The sequence below is a fragment of the Penicillium diatomitis genome, assembly GCF_028827545.1.
Source record: "Penicillium diatomitis strain IBT 30728 chromosome Unknown utg000009l_segment0_segment0, whole genome shotgun sequence".
NCBI lineage: Eukaryota > Fungi > Ascomycota > Eurotiomycetes > Eurotiales > Aspergillaceae > Penicillium > Penicillium diatomitis.
In genome coordinates, this window is record NW_026623181.1 from 664,786 (window position 1) to 685,131 (window position 20,346).

The window sequence follows — 20,346 nt, forward strand, 5'->3', positions numbered from 1 at the left end:
CCGAGTCGGGTGCTCCCAGCGCCGTCACCATATCGGTGGGAATGGGTCCTTCCCGAGGACGGGTTTGATTGTCTCTCTCTCGCTTTATCTGGGGCGAGGTCCGCAACCCATTGTTTTTTTTTTTTTCAAGAATCTCGGGATTCGATAGTCTACTGGGTCGTACTGAGTACTGGCACTTACGCTGATCTTGTCCGTTCAGCCTGCTACAGCCGAATAGCGGCTAGGGAGCTTTTTAAGTAGATCTTTCATGAACTTAGTCCATCGGCACAGAATCATAACATCCAAATCAAAGTTTAATTCAAAACAAGCAGGTATCAACATGATCGAATCAATGAAAGGAACGAAAAGGCTATGTATGTACAAATAAAGAAGCTACAGTCTGACCGGAGTTTTTCCGGCGGATATCGCCTGGATCTTTCGAAAGTGGGAGAATTTTACAGCTTGGCCTTCGCGCCGTCGAGTAGCTCGGCACCGGCGCCAGTGATGGCAGGCTTGCCAGTCTCAACGACAGTAGTTTGGAAGAGAACAGTATTGCCCTCCTTCCACATCTCAGTCTTGAGAGTCTGGCCGGGAAGAACGACGCCGGCGAATCGGACCTTCAGGTTCTTGAAGGCACCGAATTTGGTGAAGACGTGCTTGGCGGAGACACCAAGCGAGCACAGGCCGTGAAGAATGGGGGTCTTGAAGCCACCAACCTTGCTGAACTCGGGGTCAATGTGCAGGGGGTTGCGGTCGCCGTTCAGGCGGTAGAGAGCAGCCTGATCCTCGGACGTCTTTTCCTCGACGATGACATCGGCAGCACGCTTAGGAGGCTTGTAAGCGGCGGTGGCGCCCTTGGCACGGGCAACAGTGGGCTTGGAGGACCCACCGAAGCCACCGCTGCCACGGACAAACACTGTGGACTCGTTATAGAACAGATCCTCGCCGGTCTTGGCATCCTTGGTGGTGAAGCCCGCGACGACAATAGCAGCATTGCCCTTGTCGATGACATCAATGAGCTTGGGGTAGGTGAGAGTGTTGGCTGACGTGGGGATGGGGAACTTGCGGACCTCCATGTACTGTTCGCCGTGGAGCAGCATCATGGGCGAGAAGTTCTTGACAATGTCATCCATGTTCCAGGGAGTGTTGGTGTTGAACCACGGAACGACACCGAATGAAGGGAGAGCCTGGAAGTGCTCGTTGTTCTCATACACCAGAGGCAAGTCTGTGCGCTTGGCACCCAAGCTGAGATTGTACAGAATAATGTCACGGTCGGTGTAGTCAAACGCAGTGCCCTCGGCGGTGGTGGACTTGGCTTTCTCGATGTTGGCAAGGGTCTCGTTCTCGCCACTGCCACCAGCACGGTTGGACATGTTAGCCATAATGCGCTCAGTGCCAGCTTGACCGTCCTCGGGATGGTCAGCGCGGCCATCATCGAAGTTGGTGATCTGCTTCCACTTGGAGACAACAGCCTCAGGAGTCAGCTTGACGTCCACGGGGAAGCCGTGGCCGCCGGAGCGCTGCCAACGAGTGCGGCCGAACCAACCGCTGCCGCACTCAAAGAGACCCTTTGTAGAGGGCTCGGGAGTGGCGTCAGAACAAAGGAGAACAACCAGGGGAGCAACATAGTCAGGCTTGAAGGCCTGGACCATCTCCTCGGGCATGATGGTGCGGGTCATGTTGGTGCCAGCATTGGGAGCAATGGTGTTGACCTTGATGTTGTACTTGGCGCCCTCCATGGCGAGAGTGCGAGAGAGTCCGAGGATACCCAACTTGGCAGCGGCGTAGTTGGCCTGGCCAAAGTTACCGTAGATACCACTGGTCGAGGCGGTGTTGACCACACGACCATACTTCTGCTTGAGGAAGTAGGGCCAGGCAGCCTTGGTAACCTTGTAGGTACCACGAAGGTGAACATTGACAACGGAGTTCCACAGGTCATCAGTCATGTTGGTGAAAGCCTTGTCACGCAGAATGCCTGCGTTGTTGACAAGGATATCAATGCGGCCAAAGGCGTCAATGGCAGACTTGATCACAGCATCACCATCCTCGCAGTTAGCCTTGTTGCCAACGGCCTCTCCGCCCATTTTCTTGATCTCCTGAACAACGGGCTCAGGGTCCATCAGGTCGTTGACCACAACCTTGGCACCGTACTTGGCGAACAGCAAGCAGTAGGCGCGGCCAAGACCAGCACCACCACCAGTGATAAGGGCAACACGGCCCTTGAAGTCAGGCTCCTGGGCCTGGGGCGCGCTGGGAAGCTTCACAGCTTCCTCGAGCAAGCCCATGAAGTCGGCAGGACCAGTCGGGTGGTCTGGCTTTGAGAAGTCATTGACGTCGTTCCACTTGGCAGCAATAGCGCCGGGGGTCAGAGAGTGGTCAGTCTTCAGGAGAGCACCCTTGGCCCGCTCCCAGCGGAGCTTAGCGACGTGACCGCCACCGACCTCAAAGATGCTACCGCTCTCAGTGGTGTTGGAGGAGTGGACCAGGGCGGCGACAAGAGGAACCACCCATTCGGGCTTGAGGTTCTCAAGAACATCTGGGGGCATCACGGTGGCGGTCATACGGCTAGCAGCGATGGGAGCAATGACGTTGGCGATGATGTTGTATTTCGCACCCTCCTTGGCGAGGGTCTCGGTGAAACCGACCTGGCCAAGCTTGGCGGCGGAATAGTTGGCCTGACCGAAGCTGCCGAAAAGACCGGCAGCCGAGGCAGTGTTGATGACACGGCCATACTTTTGCTTGCGGAAGTGAGGCCAAGCGGCGCGGGCACACTGTAGAGATTCCGGGTGCTGTTAGTGTCTCTCCCAGCACTAGCCGAGGATGGCCGGGAAGGAAGAGGGGGCACATGTGACTTACCTTGTAGGCACCATATGTGTGAACGCGGTTGATGAGATCCCAGTCGGAATCCTTCATGTTCTTGAAGCTGATGTCCCGAAGGATACCAGCATTGTTAATGAGGATATCGATGCGGCCAAAGTTCTTAATGGCGGTCTCGATGATAGCATCACCATTCTCCACGCTGTCGTAGTTGGCGACAGCCTTACCGCCAGCGGCACGGATCTCCTCAACCACGACATCTGCGGCCTATATAGAAGTATTGATAAGCAGGTGAAGGAGAGGAGGTACATGGAAAACTGCATACTTTTGATGACTTGCCCTCGCCGGAATGAGAGCCACCGAGGTCGTTGACAACGACGTTGGCACCCCTTGAGGCGAAGAAGAGAGCATATGCCTTGCCGAGACCACCGCCAGCGCCAGTGACGACGACCGTCTGGTTATCGAAGCGTAGTTCAGCCATCTCGATACTTGCGTGTAAAATTAATGCAGTTGAGCTGGCTCAGTCAACAAGATAGAACCAGAACTTGGGGAAAGAAAATGGAAAAGCTGGAGAGAATGGGGAGATGTTTAAAGGGCCCAAGAAGCTCGGCCGGTCAAACCTGGGGGACCTCGGCACATCGAGCAGGTGGACACGGCGGTAAGAAACGAGGCGTGTAATGTTACATGGCAGATGTCTGGAACTTCACATGCCGGCAGTCGGCCTTTTAGCAACACAATCCATGTTTTTCGACCATCGTAGTCGTACAAGTCACATATTCGTACATACCTAGATGTGTTGTGAAAGGGGTAAGTGATCGCTTTCAGAGGCATTCATTTGCAAGGTCATGTTTCCATGGGGCATTCTGAGGCTACTTCGTAGCGCCATGCGATACCATCGACGCCCCAAGTTAACCTTTTACCCCATAAATAATGTAGTCATGTACGACTACAGGGGTACAATGTACACTACGAGTCTGATATGTTTTATGTAATTATAGGAATTTATGAACAGGTAACAATCCGAAGCGTCTGCCAAAGTCGTTCATTACGACCACTAAGGTACTACCGTACTTATGCTCTACCCTCCGCTGGCCTCGATTCGCAGTAGGTCCCTCATCCATGGAAACTACCACCAACTCACCTCCAGACGGGAAGCCTTGATGCTGACTCAGACATGTGACGGCCATGCCCGGTGGTGAATGGGACGGAACTAGACTCGTGACCCGAAAGAATGTCCGAGTGTCTGAGCCTCTGAAAACGTCATGGCCACGTGCATCTGGACGGGATCTTATCGACGTGCAAGAAGGTGTAGGCTTCAAGCGTTCACCCGTCGATGCCCAGACTTCGAATATATCTCTGGACTGGCTGAGTAAATTGTAAAAGGGACTTTGATCCTCAATTCGCTCGGCGGCCGAGATCCTTCACTACTCGCGCGAGAGGGAGAAAGTGGTGCCGACGTGTCGCGTAAGTGACCCCCCGGCGGGGCATTTCAAAAACCCCAGGTTTCCCCGACCGGAGAAGACGCTGCCGAGCATCCCATCCGAGAAAAAGAAGAATACCAGCACCATGATAGAGATCGTGGACGATAAGTCGAAGTACTGCATCCCATTTCTGCTGGAGCGTTTGCGTATCCACACAGCACGGCATCCCTATAATACCCCGCCATTCTTTCTGGGGCTCAATGGCGTGCAAGGCGCCGGCAAGACTGTGTTAGTAAGTTGCTCCGTCTTGGCTCAGAATGAGCGTGCCTCGGAAGTTAGAATAGCTCGGTCACCGTGCTTCCTCGGGTCAAACAAGTTAATGTTGCTATGCTGTGCAGGTCTCAACACTACAAGACCTACTTCGCTCCGAGCCATACTCGCTGTCTGTAATCACATTGTCGCTGGACGACATTTATTTAACCCACGCCGACCAGCTCGCCCTCGCGAGAGCCCATCCAACAAACCCACTGCTGCAGCACCGCGGTCAGCCTTCCACACATGACCTTGATCTCGGTGTCCAAGTTTTCAATTCTCTCGCTTCAGAGCAGCCCACAGCCATCCCGCAATATGACAAATCTGCCTTTTCCGGTCAGGGCGACCGCGTTCCCGACTCGCAATGGACTGTTGTGAATCGTGAAGGTCAAAAGAAAGTTAAGGTGATCATATTCGAAGGGTGGTGTGTCGGATTCCGGGCATGCGATGAGCAGACCCTCCACACCAAATGGGAGAGCGCGGTTCGAGCAAAGGAGAGCGGCAACTATCAAGGAAGGCTGGGACACCTCAAGTACGAGGATATTCAAGCAGTGAATGAGGCATTGAAACGGTACAATGTTCTGACCGAGTATGTGCAAAAAATCTTCCCATGGCCCCGCGAGACTTCTGGACTGACTGAGATGATAGCAAACTCGACGCGCTGATTCACATGTATGCTTTGAAAAGCGACGACCGCATGCTCTTACATCCTGCTAACATCCTGTCCACAGCGATGCCCAAGACCCCAGATTCGTCTATGAATGGCGACAGGAGCAAGAGCGTACCTTGCGCGCCGCAACAGGTAACGGGATGTCTGAGGATCAGGTCAAGGACTTTGTTGACGGTTGTAAGTCTTCCTCGGCCCTTTTTATCCTTCTTGTGCCAGGCCTCACATCACTTTAGACTATCCCTCCTACGAAATTTTCACGGAATCGCTCCGTGAGGGCGTTTTCAGGCCCCAAACAGGGGCCGCAAATTCGCTTGATTGGCAGGGAAGACAGCTTCGCCTGGTGGTTAATCGCGACCGACGAGTCGAGGAGATAATTCAGATTTGAGTTGCGCACCGAATGGGTTTTGCCCAGTGAGCCGAGCCCACCACTGCAACAAGGAGAGCAGAGCATTGCGCGCGCGGTATGGATGCGCTTGACAAACACCTGACGAATCAGTATAGAATTGTTTTTCAACACCAATTAAAGCCCCTCAACCAAAGGTCCTGATCAAGTTTCTCTACTTTTGCCAATATATCGCCTGTAGATATGTCAAAGTATACCCTGGTTTAACATTGCAAAACTATCGGCCAGTAATGATAGCCCTGGTAAGTTACCTACCATTTAACAAGTAGATAGGTCGCGCGATACGCTCCACTCCGCTCCCGTCCCGTCGGCCGGGGGATAATGGGCGTGCGCGGGCCAAATGTAAAATATATAGCTGAGCCTGACAATGTATTCGGGCAGGTGCTCGGTGAAATTGGTGAATTTTCCGTTGGACGTTGATCAAAATGTTCCATCATCAGACGAATATGGTTAGTCCAGTTCCTCCGCCTCCGAAGTCACGTTCCAGTAAAAAAGCTGTCCTTGGTCGAAAAGTTCTCATGAGTGTGTATGCATACAACATGCATTTCATGAAATTGCCTACCTATGTCCATCAGGTCAAACCTACAATCAAGACTGGTAAGGTATGTAGGGTACGAGGAGACAAATTTCGGACGCAATATTTTTGGAGGCAGCCCGCCCACCTGTCAATGGTATCACTTCTAGTCTTTTAGAGATTGTACATACCAAGGTCACTGCACGGGCGCCTACTCGGGCCGATGGCCGCAATCCATTGTTGGACAATGATGTAATTTTGAAGGTCAAGACATCTATCAGTTCCCGCTGAGCAGATTGACCTATCTCTTTACCGGACATGACAGGACAGGACACACCAAGGACCGGACAGGGAACGATATCAGACATTACATTGGATTCTTGATGTATATTCTAATTAACGGAGCAAAAAGGCAAAACTCGTTTCATGACTTTTGCTACTGAAACAGAATTGATTTACGAAACCTTATATGCCGTCAGCACACCTGACTGCTCTGTTCAGGACCAGGCACACTGCGTAGCCTTTAAGACTCAAACGATGTTAGTATCGAGCAGGCCCGAGAAGGAGTGCGGAAGACATGGCAGGAGGGCATCTGATGGCCAGAATTTCTGATATCTCCGTGATCATCAGTCAGCCGAGTGCTTCCGCAGCACAAGCATACGGCCTAGGGGATGGCCAATGGTGCATGCAAGCAACACAGACTGCATCAAAGTCCTTGTTCTTGTTGCTGAAAGGCTCGGCGAGGTGTTTGGGTGATAAATGGTAAATCCTACGTTCGTTGAAATGACAGATGACGTGGTTGATCATCCACTATCGTCCAAGAGATTCTGAGGGGACCAGTATTCATTCTCAGGTCCTTGAGCATCGAGCCAAACGAGACCATCAGCGAGCAGGTCATCGATGACCGTTTGCGCTCTTGCCTTTTCCCAATTCAGATTTAGCTTCAGCATTGATACGCTCACGTAACCAAGCACTTGAATCACTTCGAGTACGGTAGCTTGATCAGTATTCAGCTCCTTTGGTATCGAACGAATGTATTTCTTGCTGCCGACATGCACGATAGAGAAGCCGGAGCCAAGTGGCTCTAAGGACTTCACTGCGCGAAGAATGTCGTCCCTGCGAAAAGTGTCAGTATGAACTTGATGGTTGCAGTTGCGCTTCCACCCGAGCAAAGCGTACTCTGAGACCTCCAACCCACTACCGATGGCTTTCCCCTTGCGTACGCGCTTTTGGCACTCTTCCACCCCGATCAATCCACCATTCTCATCTCGGGTGTCTCGACACAGCTCCACAACTCGGACTGCAACCTCGAAGTAAAAGTCATTCATGTCGCCGCCCATGATCTGCGTCCAGAAGCTCCCTCCTTCGCCGACTCCACGCCGCCCATTCTTTCCTTTCACATTACTCGCGGCCAGTGGATCAACACCAATGGTATTACACATGCGTGCGAACTCCGCGCGAAATGTCGGATTGGACTTGATGGTGGAGCTGTGCTCAAGTGCAAAGGTGTGGAGCAAGGATTGGAACACGGACAGCTGCGTTTGAAGAGACGCCAGATGGGTGGAGCGCAAGTTGGCGCCATGAGTGGCAAAGGACTGCGAGGCTTGGGTTCTGTTGGCGAAGGTCCCGAGACCAACGCCACGACGAGACATGTCGGGAAGAAGATGAAGTGATAGAAATATTATGCGTGACCTGCGCTATCCTTTAAAAGTTGGTTCAAGATACCCAGCCCGAACACAGGTGCTGAGATGAGTACCAGCTTGCCCAGGCGGGGGCGTGCACGCGGGCGATGACCGAGGTCCAAGTCATCTGACCGTGATCTAGCCCTTATCCGCTTATCGTGTCGATAAGGGTACAGGATCAAAAGGGGCTTAGTGGGTTTTGGATAGTGGCTAGTCTAGAACAGGTTAGTGGACCCATAACCCACACAAGCGAATCTACCCTTCTTGTTCTTCAATCTTTTTCCTTCACGGAACTTTTCTACGACAACCTTCGACAATCGACCTTGCCGGATCTTCAAAATGGCCCCTACTCCTACGTATGATACCCTTTGATTCCAATCTGACTGACGCAGTCCATCCGAGATTGTGAGGTTCCAGTATAGTCGTCCTTTTCTCGCTGGAAATGCTACGGTCATCCTCTGCTGTCGCAAGTGACCGATAGGCACCAGCTCGATCCTTCCTGCGCCCTTTTCCCGCTCGATCAACCACCAAGATATGTTCGACACATTTTGAAGTGGACTCGGTTGAGGAAATTGGGATCGGAGTCTTGAGGTTGAAGATGTCGAGACATCTTCTCTTCCAAAATCATTGTTGTCAGCTCTCGTACGTAGTGCACCTGATGTGGCAAAAGCAGATGGTGCACTGTGGGAACGGAAAGCGTCAACAAATACTTCCTGAACTTTGGTTTAGGGTCTTGTCGGATGAGGAATTGCACGGCAGCATGTGAGAAGAGAAGTCCATCGCGAACGTTGCGCTGAAATATGCCAACAAGTACCCGATGACTTGTCAACTTTGACCCCTGCGCTGTGTCTTCCTCACTGATTAAAATTATTCGTCGAGTTTTTTATCATGTTTCTACGTTTCCAGTTGAGAATGTGGCGCTCAATGCTGCAGTTCTTTACACTCGACGGGTTGTTTCATGTCATACATGATCGCGTGGACGCACTATACTAACCGAACACCAGCTCCGTCCCCTCCCAGGACCAGGTCCTCGTCCCCGAGACCCTCCTCAAGAAGCGCAAGAGCCAAGAGGCTGCCCGCGCTGAGCGTCGCGCCGAGGTTGAGGCCAAGAAGAAGGTAGGCAATATCCCCCTTCCCTCATTTCCCCCTCTATCATGACACACCTTCCAACAATATGATGAAAACACCAACCACGCGACTAGACCACTGGTCAATGTTGTCGCCTGTTAACCATCTTTCGGGGCTGATACTTTGTTGATGTCACCTGGAATTCCGCAATCATCAAACGAACCGTCAAGAATTCCTTGCTAATCTGATTTCTTCGACTCAGGCCAACAAGGAGAAGCGTGGTGTCATCTTCAAGCGCGCCGAGTCCTACGTCAAGGAGTACCGTGACGCAGAGCGCGAGAAGATCCGCCTGGCCCGCGTTGCCCGCCAGGAGGGTAACTTCTACGTTGACGATGAGCCCAAGTTGGTCTTCGTTGTCCGTATCAAGGGGTAAGCTAATTCTGCTCGTTATCCTCCACCTGTCGCTCGACACTGACCTGTCCCATATAGTATCAACAAGATTGCCCCCAAGCCCCGCAAGATCCTGCAGCTCCTTCGTCTGCTCCAGATCAACAGCGGTGTCTTCATCCGCCTGACCAAGGCCACCCAGGAGATGTTGACCATCGTCAACCCCTACATCGCCTACGGTTACCCCAACCTGAAGTCCGTCCGCGAGCTCATGTACAAGCGCGGTTACGGCAAGGTCGACAAGCAGCGTGTTGCTCTTACCGACAACCAGATCATCGAGGAGAACCTCGGCAAGTACGGCATTGTCTGTATGGAGGATTTGATCCACGAGATCTACACCGTTGGCCCCAACTTCAAGCAGGCCAACAACTTCCTGTGGCCCTTCAAGCTCTCCAACCCCACTGGTGGTTTCCGCACTCGCAAGTTCAAGCACTACATCGAGGGTGGTGACCTGGGTAACCGTGAGGAGAACATCAACGCTCTCATCCGCCAGATGAACTAGATTATCTCTCTCATGAGCAGATGTCGAGGTTGAGTCGCAACATGTAAATTGAAGTGCCTCAGCTACCAAAAAATTCCACGATTAGTTTACGGGTTGTTTGTTTTGCACACGGGCTGTGTTTATCATCTTGTCAATTAGCGATACAATGGTCTAGGATTTCCGGTAATTCAATGCTTCAGACAACCCGCAATACTCGTCTTCTTGTAGATCATGGTGCGATGTAAGTCCTGTTCTGTCTGCATCACTCTGACTAGGTCTTCCTGGGTGCCGGAAAAATTGGGATTTCGGACGTCAATCTTGAAGCTCGTGTGAGAGCCTTTCCTCGCCCTATCATTTACAGTAAGGTTTCCCGACGCTTAGTATTTCCATTCGGCTACGGCCGAGTCAGTACTTCCTTCGGCTGAGCCTGTCCGTCCTCGATTAGGCACTGCGTATTCTTCACTCAAGCCCTCCAGATCAATATCGATTTTCCGAATGACCTTGGCTTTCCAAGCCACGCAGCCGACGATAAGCCGTGGTGTTGCTCATCGTCGGGTCTCCTTGGTTCTATGCCCAATTCTCTCTACTACTGGGACATGGATCTCTCTTTTTGTGTATCCTGTCAATACTACACCAGTGAAATTAAAAGCCCCAAAGCGAGATGACGTGGGTTCGCCCTCTCGCTCGTGTTCCCTTGGATCCCTCGAGACCTACGTTCCTCGACTTGCCTTAGCAAGTTCGGGAGCGAGTTTACGCCTTTATCGGCCTGTCGCAAAACTGCCTGCTTCATTTGGAGACCTGGGAAGATGATTAAAAAGATGAGGCCGAGTCTGCGAGCCGTTCTTTCCAGGGTGAATGGCTCTGTGTCTGCCTTGACAGCAGCCAACTTCCGAGGCTATATCGTGACTGCTTCGTATTTGGCAGTTCCGAACGTCGTTGCCCTACTCAGCTGTTTCGCATTGCTAGAGAGGTTTCCCGGGAAGTGAAAGATTAATTCTGTTCTCGCAACCGCTTCCATCTTTCCTTTGTTTTCCCATGGCCACTCGAAACACTCTGTCAAATCGGATTCAAGGACCGAGATACCTGAAACCTCTAAGACTCAGCCTTCATTATGAGCGATTGAGAACTGATAATCCTTGAAGACATGGATGTTGGTGGCTGCTGTATGCACATTGAAGCAGAACTTGAATGCCGATCCACGCCTCAGGGCTTGACTCCAGATGTAGCCAGGAGTTCTCATTGCTGAGTGAAAAGATTCAGGAGGGAACCTTGAAATTTTCTCTCCTTTGGTCCATTTACAAAAAAAAAAAAAAACCCGTGGCGCCGGTAGCCGACTTGATTCGAAGCCTACCGTTTGTGTAAGAAGTGTCCACTTGAATAATGAGCGAGCTGGCAGATGAGTTGGCGAGTCATCTCACAAATAAGGGAGCGTTTGATACACTAGCCCGCAGTTGCCAAGGCGATGAGTTTTCGATACCTTGATCTACCGGAAGAAATTTGCATAATGATTCTCGAACAAAGCGATCTTGTTGCTGCCCGACGCTGCAGGTGCTGGCGCTTTCTCCTGTCCACTTTCTTGGTTACTCGTATGTTCAACCAAAGAGCCACGCAGATCTTCTATTCGCAGAATCACATTAAAATTATGGTCCTGGGATATAGAGACAAGGTTCAAATGTCGTGGGATGAATCGAAATGTCTGCTTCCACGTTTTTCATCAATTGCCTTAGACTCTCGGTGCGCAAGCTCACCTGCTACCTTCCTGCGAAGGTTTTAAAGCCTGAGATCAGAGCCGCTTCCAGCTATAATCCCTTTGGTTGCACACCCAGAGAGGAATGGCAAGGATGGGCGCGGGAGTGGGACTTTGACAAGACATTGCGCGTTTTGGAAGACAATGCTATTCTTAGTCAACTTCAACTGACACTGTGCTGTCACGTTCCTGACAAGAGCCACATCTGGGATGATCTCGAGAGTCCAGGACGGTGGAGCCAATTCTATCTCGCAGTGCACGCAAAACGCTTGCGTGGGATGCAGGAAGATGGGCTGAAGGACTTTTCGATTATGCTGCTGAAGAACGACGGATGGTGCGAATATTCCAGGCCGTCAGAGAATCCTGACAGTGAGGACCGTCTCTGAAGAAACATGTTGAAAGAAGGATATCGTAGCATGACTTGTGGCAGAGAGGCATATGACCGACTTTATGCAGCTGACGGGCTATATAGACAAGGACAGAGATCTTTGGAGAGATTTCTATTAATGAAGCGAAATGCATCGGATTTAAGCCGTTCACCGAGCTGGATCATTTGCGAATTGCTCCGTCGTTCCAGCGCGCAGGCCTGGGCATGGTATACGACGAGAAACACAGTGAATTCATCTCGCTGGGCGATTACTGTGTCTTTGAGCAGCCTTTGTACCGAGTCCCACTTATTTCAATGTATCTCGTTGGATGCAGGCAGAAATCAGTCAAGTCCTCATTGCTTCGTATGGAAATCCATTGGCAGTCTCGCCCTGATTTTTACCGCAGATACCTTAAGTCCATTCTGTCGTAGACTGATGCTCATGCGTCTCGCATTGCGGAAATAGTGTCATTGTGCTAGAATCACACGAGATGCTGTGACTAGATGGGCCAAGCTGTTCCGTACACGATTGGACTAGGAGCTCGTGAATCAAACATAGGGTCGACCTACTGACGCCAAAGTAGTTTGTGTGATTCTGCAAGGATGCACCATCACTCGACACTAGAGCTGGAGAGGTGCTGCCGGGGCTCAATTAATACACACTCCATAGAGGTGACAAGAAACCTTCCATGAAGTAATCATTCAGGGCGTCTCACATCAGACGTGATGTCTCAAACACCTCCGAACTGCTTGAAGTCGATGCTGTTTCTCGCACGACCCGACGAAATTTAAAGTTTGACTGGCTACCCTTTGTGATTGGCGGACAAAATCTCCATGCGGGGCTGCTCTCGTATTCGAGACAGCTGCCTGATGCGGTCAAAGTGGATTCACTCTTGACGCCTGCAGGCTGCAAGTACTTGTGCTCTCGATCTCGCTCGTTTCTTGGTTTATTTTTCTCGTGAGCCTCCTCATTTCGTATTTGAGTGTCAAACCCTGACACGAGTACGACAGATCTGCAGCCACAGCTTTACCACTTGAAGGAAGATTGACTGCGGACAGGAGTCGTGGATTTTCGTGATGCGCACACGCCGCTCCCATCAGAAGTCACGGCTCGGCTGCAGCAACTGCAAGAAGAGAAGAGTCAAGGTGAGATGGTCCCCGCTTTCTACGAGTATCAATAACAAAAAAAATTGATGGAGTAGTTTTTTGAAAGCTCACTTGTAATAGTGCGATGAGGGCCGGCCCGCGTGTGTAAATTGCACACAACGCCATGACACCTGTGTTTACGTGACGGCATCGCCGTTTATCTTGACGACAGGTAGATCGAGGAGATCAGAAACTGCTTCAAGAACGCCACCGCAGGTCGCAAACTCCTCAACGAGAAATAACAGCCCACAACCCTCAACTCCCGATCTTACTCATTACGCCCCTTCCGCGAATGCCACCACTGGAGTCGCTCCTCTCAATTTCGATCATCTGGCCCTGGAGCTCCAATGGGTGATGCATACGCATAAGCTATGCGCACGAAACGAGGAGTCGCGGCGGGTGTGGCAGATCTCAGCTCTCCAAGAGGCACTTCACGCGCCGTTCCTAATGCACGGCATCCTGGCCATGTCCGCCTTGCATTTTGTCCACCTGCGGCAAGATGGCCGCCAGGCAGAGTGGCTCGATCTCGCGATCTCGCACAAAAGCGAGGCTTTGGCTCTTTTCCACGAGCAATTGCAGCAGATCGACGAGTCCAACGCCAAGGCGATGATGAGCTTCGCGGGCATCGCAGTGGTCTTCAGCTTTGCAAGCGCCCTGCACTGCTCAAATACCGATGACGGGCCCAGTGTGAACGCTTTGATCGATCTACTGATTCTGACACGTGGAGTCCATACGATCATCACTCATGCGTCGGACTTCCTTCGCAAAAGCAATTTTGCGCCTATCTTTGATATTAGTGACGACGGCACTGTGCTACCGAACGACTTTGGCGAGGCGCTGGCCCGTCTCGACAAGCTGAATGCTCAATATGGTCGCGATTTCCCAGCCCACAAAAAGGACCTGTACGAATCATCGATAAATAGCTTGAGATCTCTAGGTCGCTTCGCGTTCACGGAGCCAGGCTCGCTCACTTTCGTTGGTGGCTGGGCCATTGGATCTTCAAAATACTACTTGGACGAATTGAGGAACCGTGAGCCTCTTGCGCTGGTGATTCTGGCCCATTTCTGCGTACTACTTCACCACGTCCGGCATAATTGGTGTATCGGACCATGGGGGCGGATTGTGCTCGGAGAAATCGTGCAAATACTTCATTCCGACTGGCAGTGTCACATTACATGGCCTATAGTGCAAGTTTTGAGATAAATAAGCTTTGTCAACCTTTTTACCGTATATGTTATCTATGCCGATATGCCACTTTCATCATGACCATGTCATTTTCAATTTGGAATCATCACTCAAAACTGTCGGTTGTCCCTGAAACATTCATGTGCTTTTTCACACATCAGTTGAGCGATCCATCTCAAGTACCGAAGTCGGAGTATACACATGGATCCGAACAGCCTTCTCAGAATACTTCGTACCTCTCCCAATCAAGACATTGATCTGGCTTGGGTGCACATAGATCAGGGCAAGCACAGTGATGAACATGAGAAGGGCATCAAACACATATATAAAGACCTCATGCTTCATCAAATATCCATCGTAACCCTCAAGGTATTCGACCACACGGACGACGGATCGAATCAGGATCAAGATGCTAGCCACGTAGAGAGCCATCATGTGGCGTGTCCAGATGTGCTTCAGTTCGATCGATCGGCCTGTTGGCGCTTTGTTCACTCGTGTCTGAAAAATGACTGCACTGATGGCGAACAGGCCGAAAAAGACTATTTGAACGAACAGACCACCGATGATAATGTGCTCGCCAGTAGAGGGGCCATTCGAGCTGCTGACGAGAATCCCGGCACCTGGAGATAGAGCTGTCAATACCTGTCACTCGACGAGAGAGAATCTGGCAAATGCGAAGTAACTTGGAAGTACGAAGAATGAACCGTACCGGAGGCTTGCATCAAGAAAGAAAGAACATCACCGCCGACAAAAATCTTCGTGAGCCAGCCGACTCTGATCAGGGAGATCTTCTCTGCATCAAGCATGTGAATGATGCGTCCGAGAGTCATGTAAATGCTGGCAGCGAGGAAAGCCGGCGCGATCAGGATCAAGGCGCTTTGCATGATATAAGGACCCTTGGTGAAGTCCGGTGCTTCTTTTGAAGACAATATACGTCCAATGTAACCAATTGTTTCCACTGTAAGCCAAAGACATTAGTTCCATGAACTACCGGAACGAGGATTTCAGATTTCAACTTACACACGGCGCCGACACAGAAAGGAATCATAAACCATGTCCTTGTTCGAACAAGTTGATAGAGGTGTAGAAGACTAGAGGAGGCGAATAGCAGGGTGAAGATGACTGCCGCTGCCATTGAGGGCGTGAAGTAATAGAAGACGAACTCCATTGCAGCGTAAACCTGAGTCGGCACTGAATATGCGAGAGGAGATTGTAATCAAAATAGGACTGGGGCCGAGTGATTCACAAAAACCCTTGATCTAGTTTCCTAGGAGTGAATCATCAATCTGACAGGGGACAATCGAGGTTCTTATAACTCGCCCATTCCGCCTTGCGTGGAAAATCCTTCAAGTTTATCAACGCTAAAAGGGAAAACAGAAGCCTTGGAATTATCCATTTGCGGAAGGTCGCCTCATACTCTTGGACAAGGCTGTGTCTTGCCAAACGGTTGCCTATGTACCTGCATGTTGAGTTTAAAAAAAGACATTCTACCTCGTACTCTTGTTTATTTCCTATTCGGGAACATCCAAAGTGGATCTTCATCTCGACTTTTTGACGGGGCGAGTGCTCAAGGTGGAGGCTCTTTCTGCCCCGTTCCCAATCAAACTTTGTCGTTGCCGCCATCATCGTATTCGTGCTCGATTTCCAAGATGAGAAAGACTTGCACAAGACAAGACGGTGTCATCTCACGGATTTCAGGAGCCAAGACACATTATTTCATGGATTCCATCCGCAGGTCTTTCTTAGCACAAGAAATGCGAGGTATTTCCCGAGCGCTCAAAATCAGAAGGCCATTCTTGCTAAGATCCATGCCACTCAGTTCACGTTTCAGAATGCCACTGGACGAGGATTACCATGGCCCAATGCAAATCTATGGAGCGGCTCCCTCTTCAGATCGGCAGGGCAACCAGCTAGCTTCCATGACAGGAATAGATCAAGTCAAGCTCGACTCTCGAGGCTCCACTGCCCACGAGAAATGAAAATGACCATTCCGCGACTCTATAAGACCGTGTCTGCGGCGACAGACTGTCCGACTTTGCAACCCATCCATTCTTTTCATCCCTTATAATGACCTACAAGCTATACAACTACGACCCGTCAGAGGCCTCGGCCATTCCTTTCTGTGCCGTTTTTGGGCTTGCAACTCTCATTCATTTGGTCCAATTGATTCGGGCTCGAAGTTGGTTCATGATTTCATTTACCATCGGGGTTACATGTAAGTCTCTGAAGCCTCGTACATGTCGTTTCACCCTTGCAAACCATGCGGTCTTTTGGCGAAACTGACCATCGATCGCACGAATCTACCGTAGTCGAAGCTATCGGTTACCTATGCAGATACATCAACTCGACCGAAACACCTGACTGGCAGTTGAAGCCCTACATCGGCCAGAGTCTCTTCCTCCTACTCGCTCCGGCCCTTTTTGCGGCCTCTATCTATATGATTCTCGGTCGACTGATTGTTGCCTTGAATGCTGGCTCGAGCTCCATTATACGACCGTCCTGGTTGACGAAAATATTTGTCATCGGTGATGTTCTGTCGTTCATGATGCAGTCTGGAGGTATGTTAGCAGCATCCCCCTGCAGTAAGGTGTCGGGTGAGATGCGAGATGACTGAAGAACGCGAATCGTCTAGGCGGAGGCTTTCTTGCTAGTGCCAAAACGCCCGATCAAGTCAACATGGGCGAACACATGATCCTCGGCGGTCTGTTTGTTCAATTATTCTTCTTCGGGTTCTTCATCCTCGCCTCGGTCATCTTCCATCGTCGCATGGCCGCCTCGCCGCTTCGTTACATGGGAGACAGCACTATTCCTTGGATTCGCTGCATGAAGGTTCTTTATGCCGTCAGTGGCTTGATTATGGTCCGATCGATTTACCGTGTGGTTGAATATGCCCAGGGAAGTGATGGTGCTCTTCAGAGCAAGGAGGCGTTTCTCTATGTGTTTGATGGTACTTTAATGCTGATATGTTGTCTGGTACTCGTCGTTTTCCATCCGAGCAAGTTGCTGGGGGGACATACTTATCAGAAGGCCGACGAAGTTGAGATGTTGACAGGTGGTCGTGAGGAGAGATTGACTTATCCATGAGTAATGTCTATTGCTTGAGCGCACAAATACCCGGGATCGATTGGTTGCGCAGTTAAGCTGCTATGACTGATATTGTTGTATTCTCTTGTCTACAATTCAGAAACTGCTTTTCTACGATAGAAGCAGGTGCAGCTTCTAGGTCGACACAGTAAGGCTCTTGCCGACCAACATTGTTCCAATACCGCGGTCTATCTCAATATGCCAGAAGAGTCGAATGATTCCATTCTTTCCCCGTTTTCCGTCTGTGGACTTCCTGTAAATAGCGTGTGTTGGCGTGTTTGAGCGTCTTGGAAATCACCAGCATAAGTGTGCAAGTCAGTATCACGTTATTCATTGACGCCAAGCTCCTACTGTATCTTCATTGTACCGCTGATCAATACTTCATGTCCAATGATTCAAACCTAGTGCACTGCCGAGTCATTCAGTGTAAACAACCCTTCTCATAATTGCTCGAGCGATTGGTTCGTTTCTGTATTACACCCCATGTCCATTGTCAATAGAGCAGGAACACAGATTAAATGGAAATTTATGAGCAGCTGATTCTTCTCATATACCCAAGTTCAACTTGAGAGGACTCGGCAAGTACATCGCATGTAGAACGTAAATCAGTAACTAACTACCTAAACTCCAGCCCCAACTTACCCACCTTCCAGGGCTGATGACTGCAGGTGGATCCCAACACCAATTCTATGAGCTCCAAAATCTTCAGACCGACTCGTAGGATGCATGATGTAGACAGATAGTCATTCAAAATTGGCACCCAGACAATAATTCAATATGAACGTCTTACATGAAGTTGCGGCCGCTACCGGCCGCTGAGAAGATACCCTATTCATGGGGGGGCGGGCTTATTCCGCGCCTCAATCTCACCATGCGTTTGGCCCTTGCCCAGCGACTGCTGGGATAGGTTACTCTTCCAGGATCGAATGTGTACCCTGCAAAACGAACCTGTTTAGGCCTATAATGGCTTTTGAAATCAAAGTGAGGATACCATTCAAGATGAGTGATATTCTGGAGAGAAAGCGGCTGGAGGTCTATCTAATATTACTCATCCCTCACAGACTGCGTTAACGGAGCTTCGTAGTAGTAGGGAGACGCCTCGTGGGAATTTAACCTTCCAGGATCCCAAGCTCGTTGAAGCATACATGTAGGGCACTGTGATTCAACCCCATTACAGGGAAACATGTAGATGTGACGATGCGTGATCAAGTAGGCGTATTCAACAGGATCCGGAACCGTCGTCAAGTCTAGCAAGAAAATCTAGATACAGGTACACCGCAAGATGCGCAACACATCATAATCAATGTCAATGTGGACGTTAACTAATTGAGGAGCGCCCAAGCCAAAGGGCAATAGAAAGACTTCATTATGAAAATGCAAAGATGGACAGTGGTGTCTATATCATTAGAAGCTCGACAGCCCGAGAACGCCAGATCGATACCCAGTTCGCAACCGAACAATATGTCTATAAATGGGGAAAGGGGAGATGGTCAGAAATCCAAGAGACATAGCATCGTAGCCCTCTTGGCTGAGAGATTAAAACAGAAGGAAAACCGGCGGTGAAAATGTTCATGTACTTTATCAGCTGCAGCCGACCAAAATCAAATCTTCTGCTCGAGTCGCTCCATCAAAGTCGCTCTCATCCGAACATTGACAACACCTCCAATCCCGTAAGCGGGCACGATTTTGCCCATGCGAGCGAAGCTGCTGGAAATATAGTCTCGGCGGATGCGCCCCAGACGATCAGTCCAGGGCAGACCACCTAGCGGCTGCCGATTGTACAAATCCAGTCCAAGCAGATGCATCGGCGTGCTGAAGAACTGCATCAGAGCCGGACACGCGAATTGGGCCGTCGCAGCCTTCATGCTCGGCGTTGCGGCAATAAAGTCCGGTATTGAGGGTGCGATCAATGTGGGAACGTTGAAGGAGGCGAAAATGGTCACGCTATCACGGAGACAGAATAAGGAATATGAGACTTTAGGGATGGTGGGCGCTGCAGGGGATGCAGAGGGCATGGGATGGCAAACGGCTGGACGTGGAGTTGTGGTCGAGCCAGATTTTTGTGAAGGGGTCGTTGAAGGGGGTGGTGAGGCGCCGAAGATCTTTGCGAATCGCGCATCTTTGTACACGCAGATGGCCATATTGACTGCTGTCGTGGAGAGGAATTTCGTTGGACCCGCCGTCACTGTCGAGTATGACTGGTTGCGCAGAGTGGAAGACACGGTGTCGATTGCGTTTGCAGTCAAGTATGTCGACGTGTACAGGGTATAAATGAGGAGGAAAGGCGTGCCGAGGAAGAAGCCAGCTGGTTTGGTGACCATGGATTTGAGGCACTTCGTGATGGTTTCGCGAATGGGGAAGCCTTTGGAAGCCTTTTCGATAATAGCTCTTTGAAAGGATTAAATGTTGTCAGCATGATCGTTCATGACGAGTCCATCACGAGATGAATTGACTTCCTTCGTTCGTAGCTGGACTCACCGGTCAATTATTGTAATCAACGGACATGTCAACGCGCCAGCGGAGGCCGCACTGACGACGTCGATGCCGAGTCGCATCCCCAAATTTGAGGTATTCCATGTTGAGAGTGGGACGGGAGATTGGAGCGCCTGGGTGGAAGCTCCAGAAAGCTTTGGCAGGTGTTCTGAGCCTGGTATTATAGGCGATGATGTATCTTGCGCGACAGCGCTGCGAGTCATACTCATATGGAGAATGGGACTGCGGAATGATTCCCAAGAACCGAGGTATAGCACATTCAATGGTCAATGTCGCACTGGTCAGTTCACAATGCCAGAATTCTCTCCAGAAATATGTCGACAGTATACAAGCTGCGCTGGTTCAGGACTCTGGATTCACCAAAATAAATGGAAATCAGCAATGTGATCGCTCGAGCTGGACACCGTCAGCATGCAGCTCGGCGGGAAGATAATTGCCCGGGCGGCTGACTCCGATGCCGGCTCCGCTCCGGGACCGAGTGTTTGCTTGGGTTGGATCAATACTCTCGTACAATGCAATCAAGGAGATAA

General features: G+C 50.6%; 9 protein-coding genes across 9 annotated transcripts; 5 read left to right on the forward strand and 4 right to left on the reverse strand.

Annotated features, from left to right (window-relative positions):
* Positions 1-434: 434 nt before the first annotated feature.
* On the reverse strand, positions 435-3,277 carry mfp (putative peroxisomal multifunctional beta-oxidation protein (MFP); the record flags this gene model as incomplete). The annotated part of the gene is made up of 3 exons (XM_056936356.1): positions 435-2,750; positions 2,836-3,063; positions 3,122-3,277. The coding sequence occupies 3 exons, from the start codon at positions 3,275-3,277 to the stop codon at positions 435-437; spliced, it is 2,700 nt and encodes an 899-aa protein (XP_056788291.1).
* Positions 3,278-4,362: 1,085 nt separating this feature from the next.
* N7539_006756 (TDA10 family protein) lies at positions 4,363-5,584 on the forward strand (the record flags this gene model as incomplete). Its single annotated transcript, XM_056936357.1, has 5 exons — positions 4,363-4,509; positions 4,616-5,118; positions 5,178-5,201; positions 5,261-5,376; positions 5,433-5,584. 5 exons carry the CDS (start codon positions 4,363-4,365, stop codon positions 5,582-5,584), a joined length of 942 nt encoding a protein of 313 aa, XP_056788292.1.
* A 1,335-nt stretch (positions 5,585-6,919) lies between these two features.
* On the reverse strand, positions 6,920-7,768 carry N7539_006757 (ESCRT-II subunit protein SNF8; the record flags this gene model as incomplete). The annotated part of the gene is made up of 1 exon (XM_056936358.1): positions 6,920-7,768. The coding sequence occupies one exon, from the start codon at positions 7,766-7,768 to the stop codon at positions 6,920-6,922; it is 849 nt and encodes a 282-aa protein (XP_056788293.1).
* A 369-nt stretch (positions 7,769-8,137) lies between these two features.
* N7539_006758 (60S ribosomal protein uL30) lies at positions 8,138-9,815 on the forward strand (the record flags this gene model as incomplete). The annotated part of the gene is made up of 4 exons (XM_056936359.1): positions 8,138-8,154; positions 8,803-8,914; positions 9,129-9,295; positions 9,356-9,815. 4 exons carry the CDS (start codon positions 8,138-8,140, stop codon positions 9,813-9,815), a joined length of 756 nt encoding a protein of 251 aa, XP_056788294.1.
* Positions 9,816-11,486: 1,671 nt separating this feature from the next.
* On the forward strand, positions 11,487-11,927 carry N7539_006759 (uncharacterized protein; the record flags this gene model as incomplete). Its single annotated transcript, XM_056936360.1, has 1 exon — positions 11,487-11,927. The coding sequence occupies one exon, from the start codon at positions 11,487-11,489 to the stop codon at positions 11,925-11,927; it is 441 nt and encodes a 146-aa protein (XP_056788295.1).
* A 1,574-nt stretch (positions 11,928-13,501) lies between these two features.
* On the forward strand, positions 13,502-14,257 carry N7539_006760 (uncharacterized protein; the record flags this gene model as incomplete). Its single annotated transcript, XM_056936361.1, has 1 exon — positions 13,502-14,257. The coding sequence occupies one exon, from the start codon at positions 13,502-13,504 to the stop codon at positions 14,255-14,257; it is 756 nt and encodes a 251-aa protein (XP_056788296.1).
* Positions 14,258-14,389: 132 nt separating this feature from the next.
* On the reverse strand, positions 14,390-15,428 carry N7539_006761 (RTA1 domain-containing protein; the record flags this gene model as incomplete). Its single annotated transcript, XM_056936362.1, has 3 exons — positions 14,390-14,859; positions 14,949-15,197; positions 15,260-15,428. Coding segments are annotated over 3 exons (888 nt in total), but the record flags the coding sequence as incomplete, so codon positions are not given.
* An 836-nt stretch (positions 15,429-16,264) lies between these two features.
* N7539_006762 (RTA1 domain-containing protein) lies at positions 16,265-17,323 on the forward strand (the record flags this gene model as incomplete). Its single annotated transcript, XM_056936363.1, has 3 exons — positions 16,265-16,454; positions 16,549-16,797; positions 16,872-17,323. The coding sequence occupies 3 exons, from the start codon at positions 16,265-16,267 to the stop codon at positions 17,321-17,323; spliced, it is 891 nt and encodes a 296-aa protein (XP_056788298.1).
* Positions 17,324-18,924: 1,601 nt separating this feature from the next.
* Positions 18,925-20,025, reverse strand: N7539_006763 (uncharacterized protein; the record flags this gene model as incomplete). Its single annotated transcript, XM_056936364.1, has 2 exons — positions 18,925-19,711; positions 19,802-20,025. 2 exons carry the CDS (start codon positions 20,023-20,025, stop codon positions 18,925-18,927), a joined length of 1,011 nt encoding a protein of 336 aa, XP_056788299.1.
* Between the last annotated feature and the right edge of the window lie 321 nt (positions 20,026-20,346).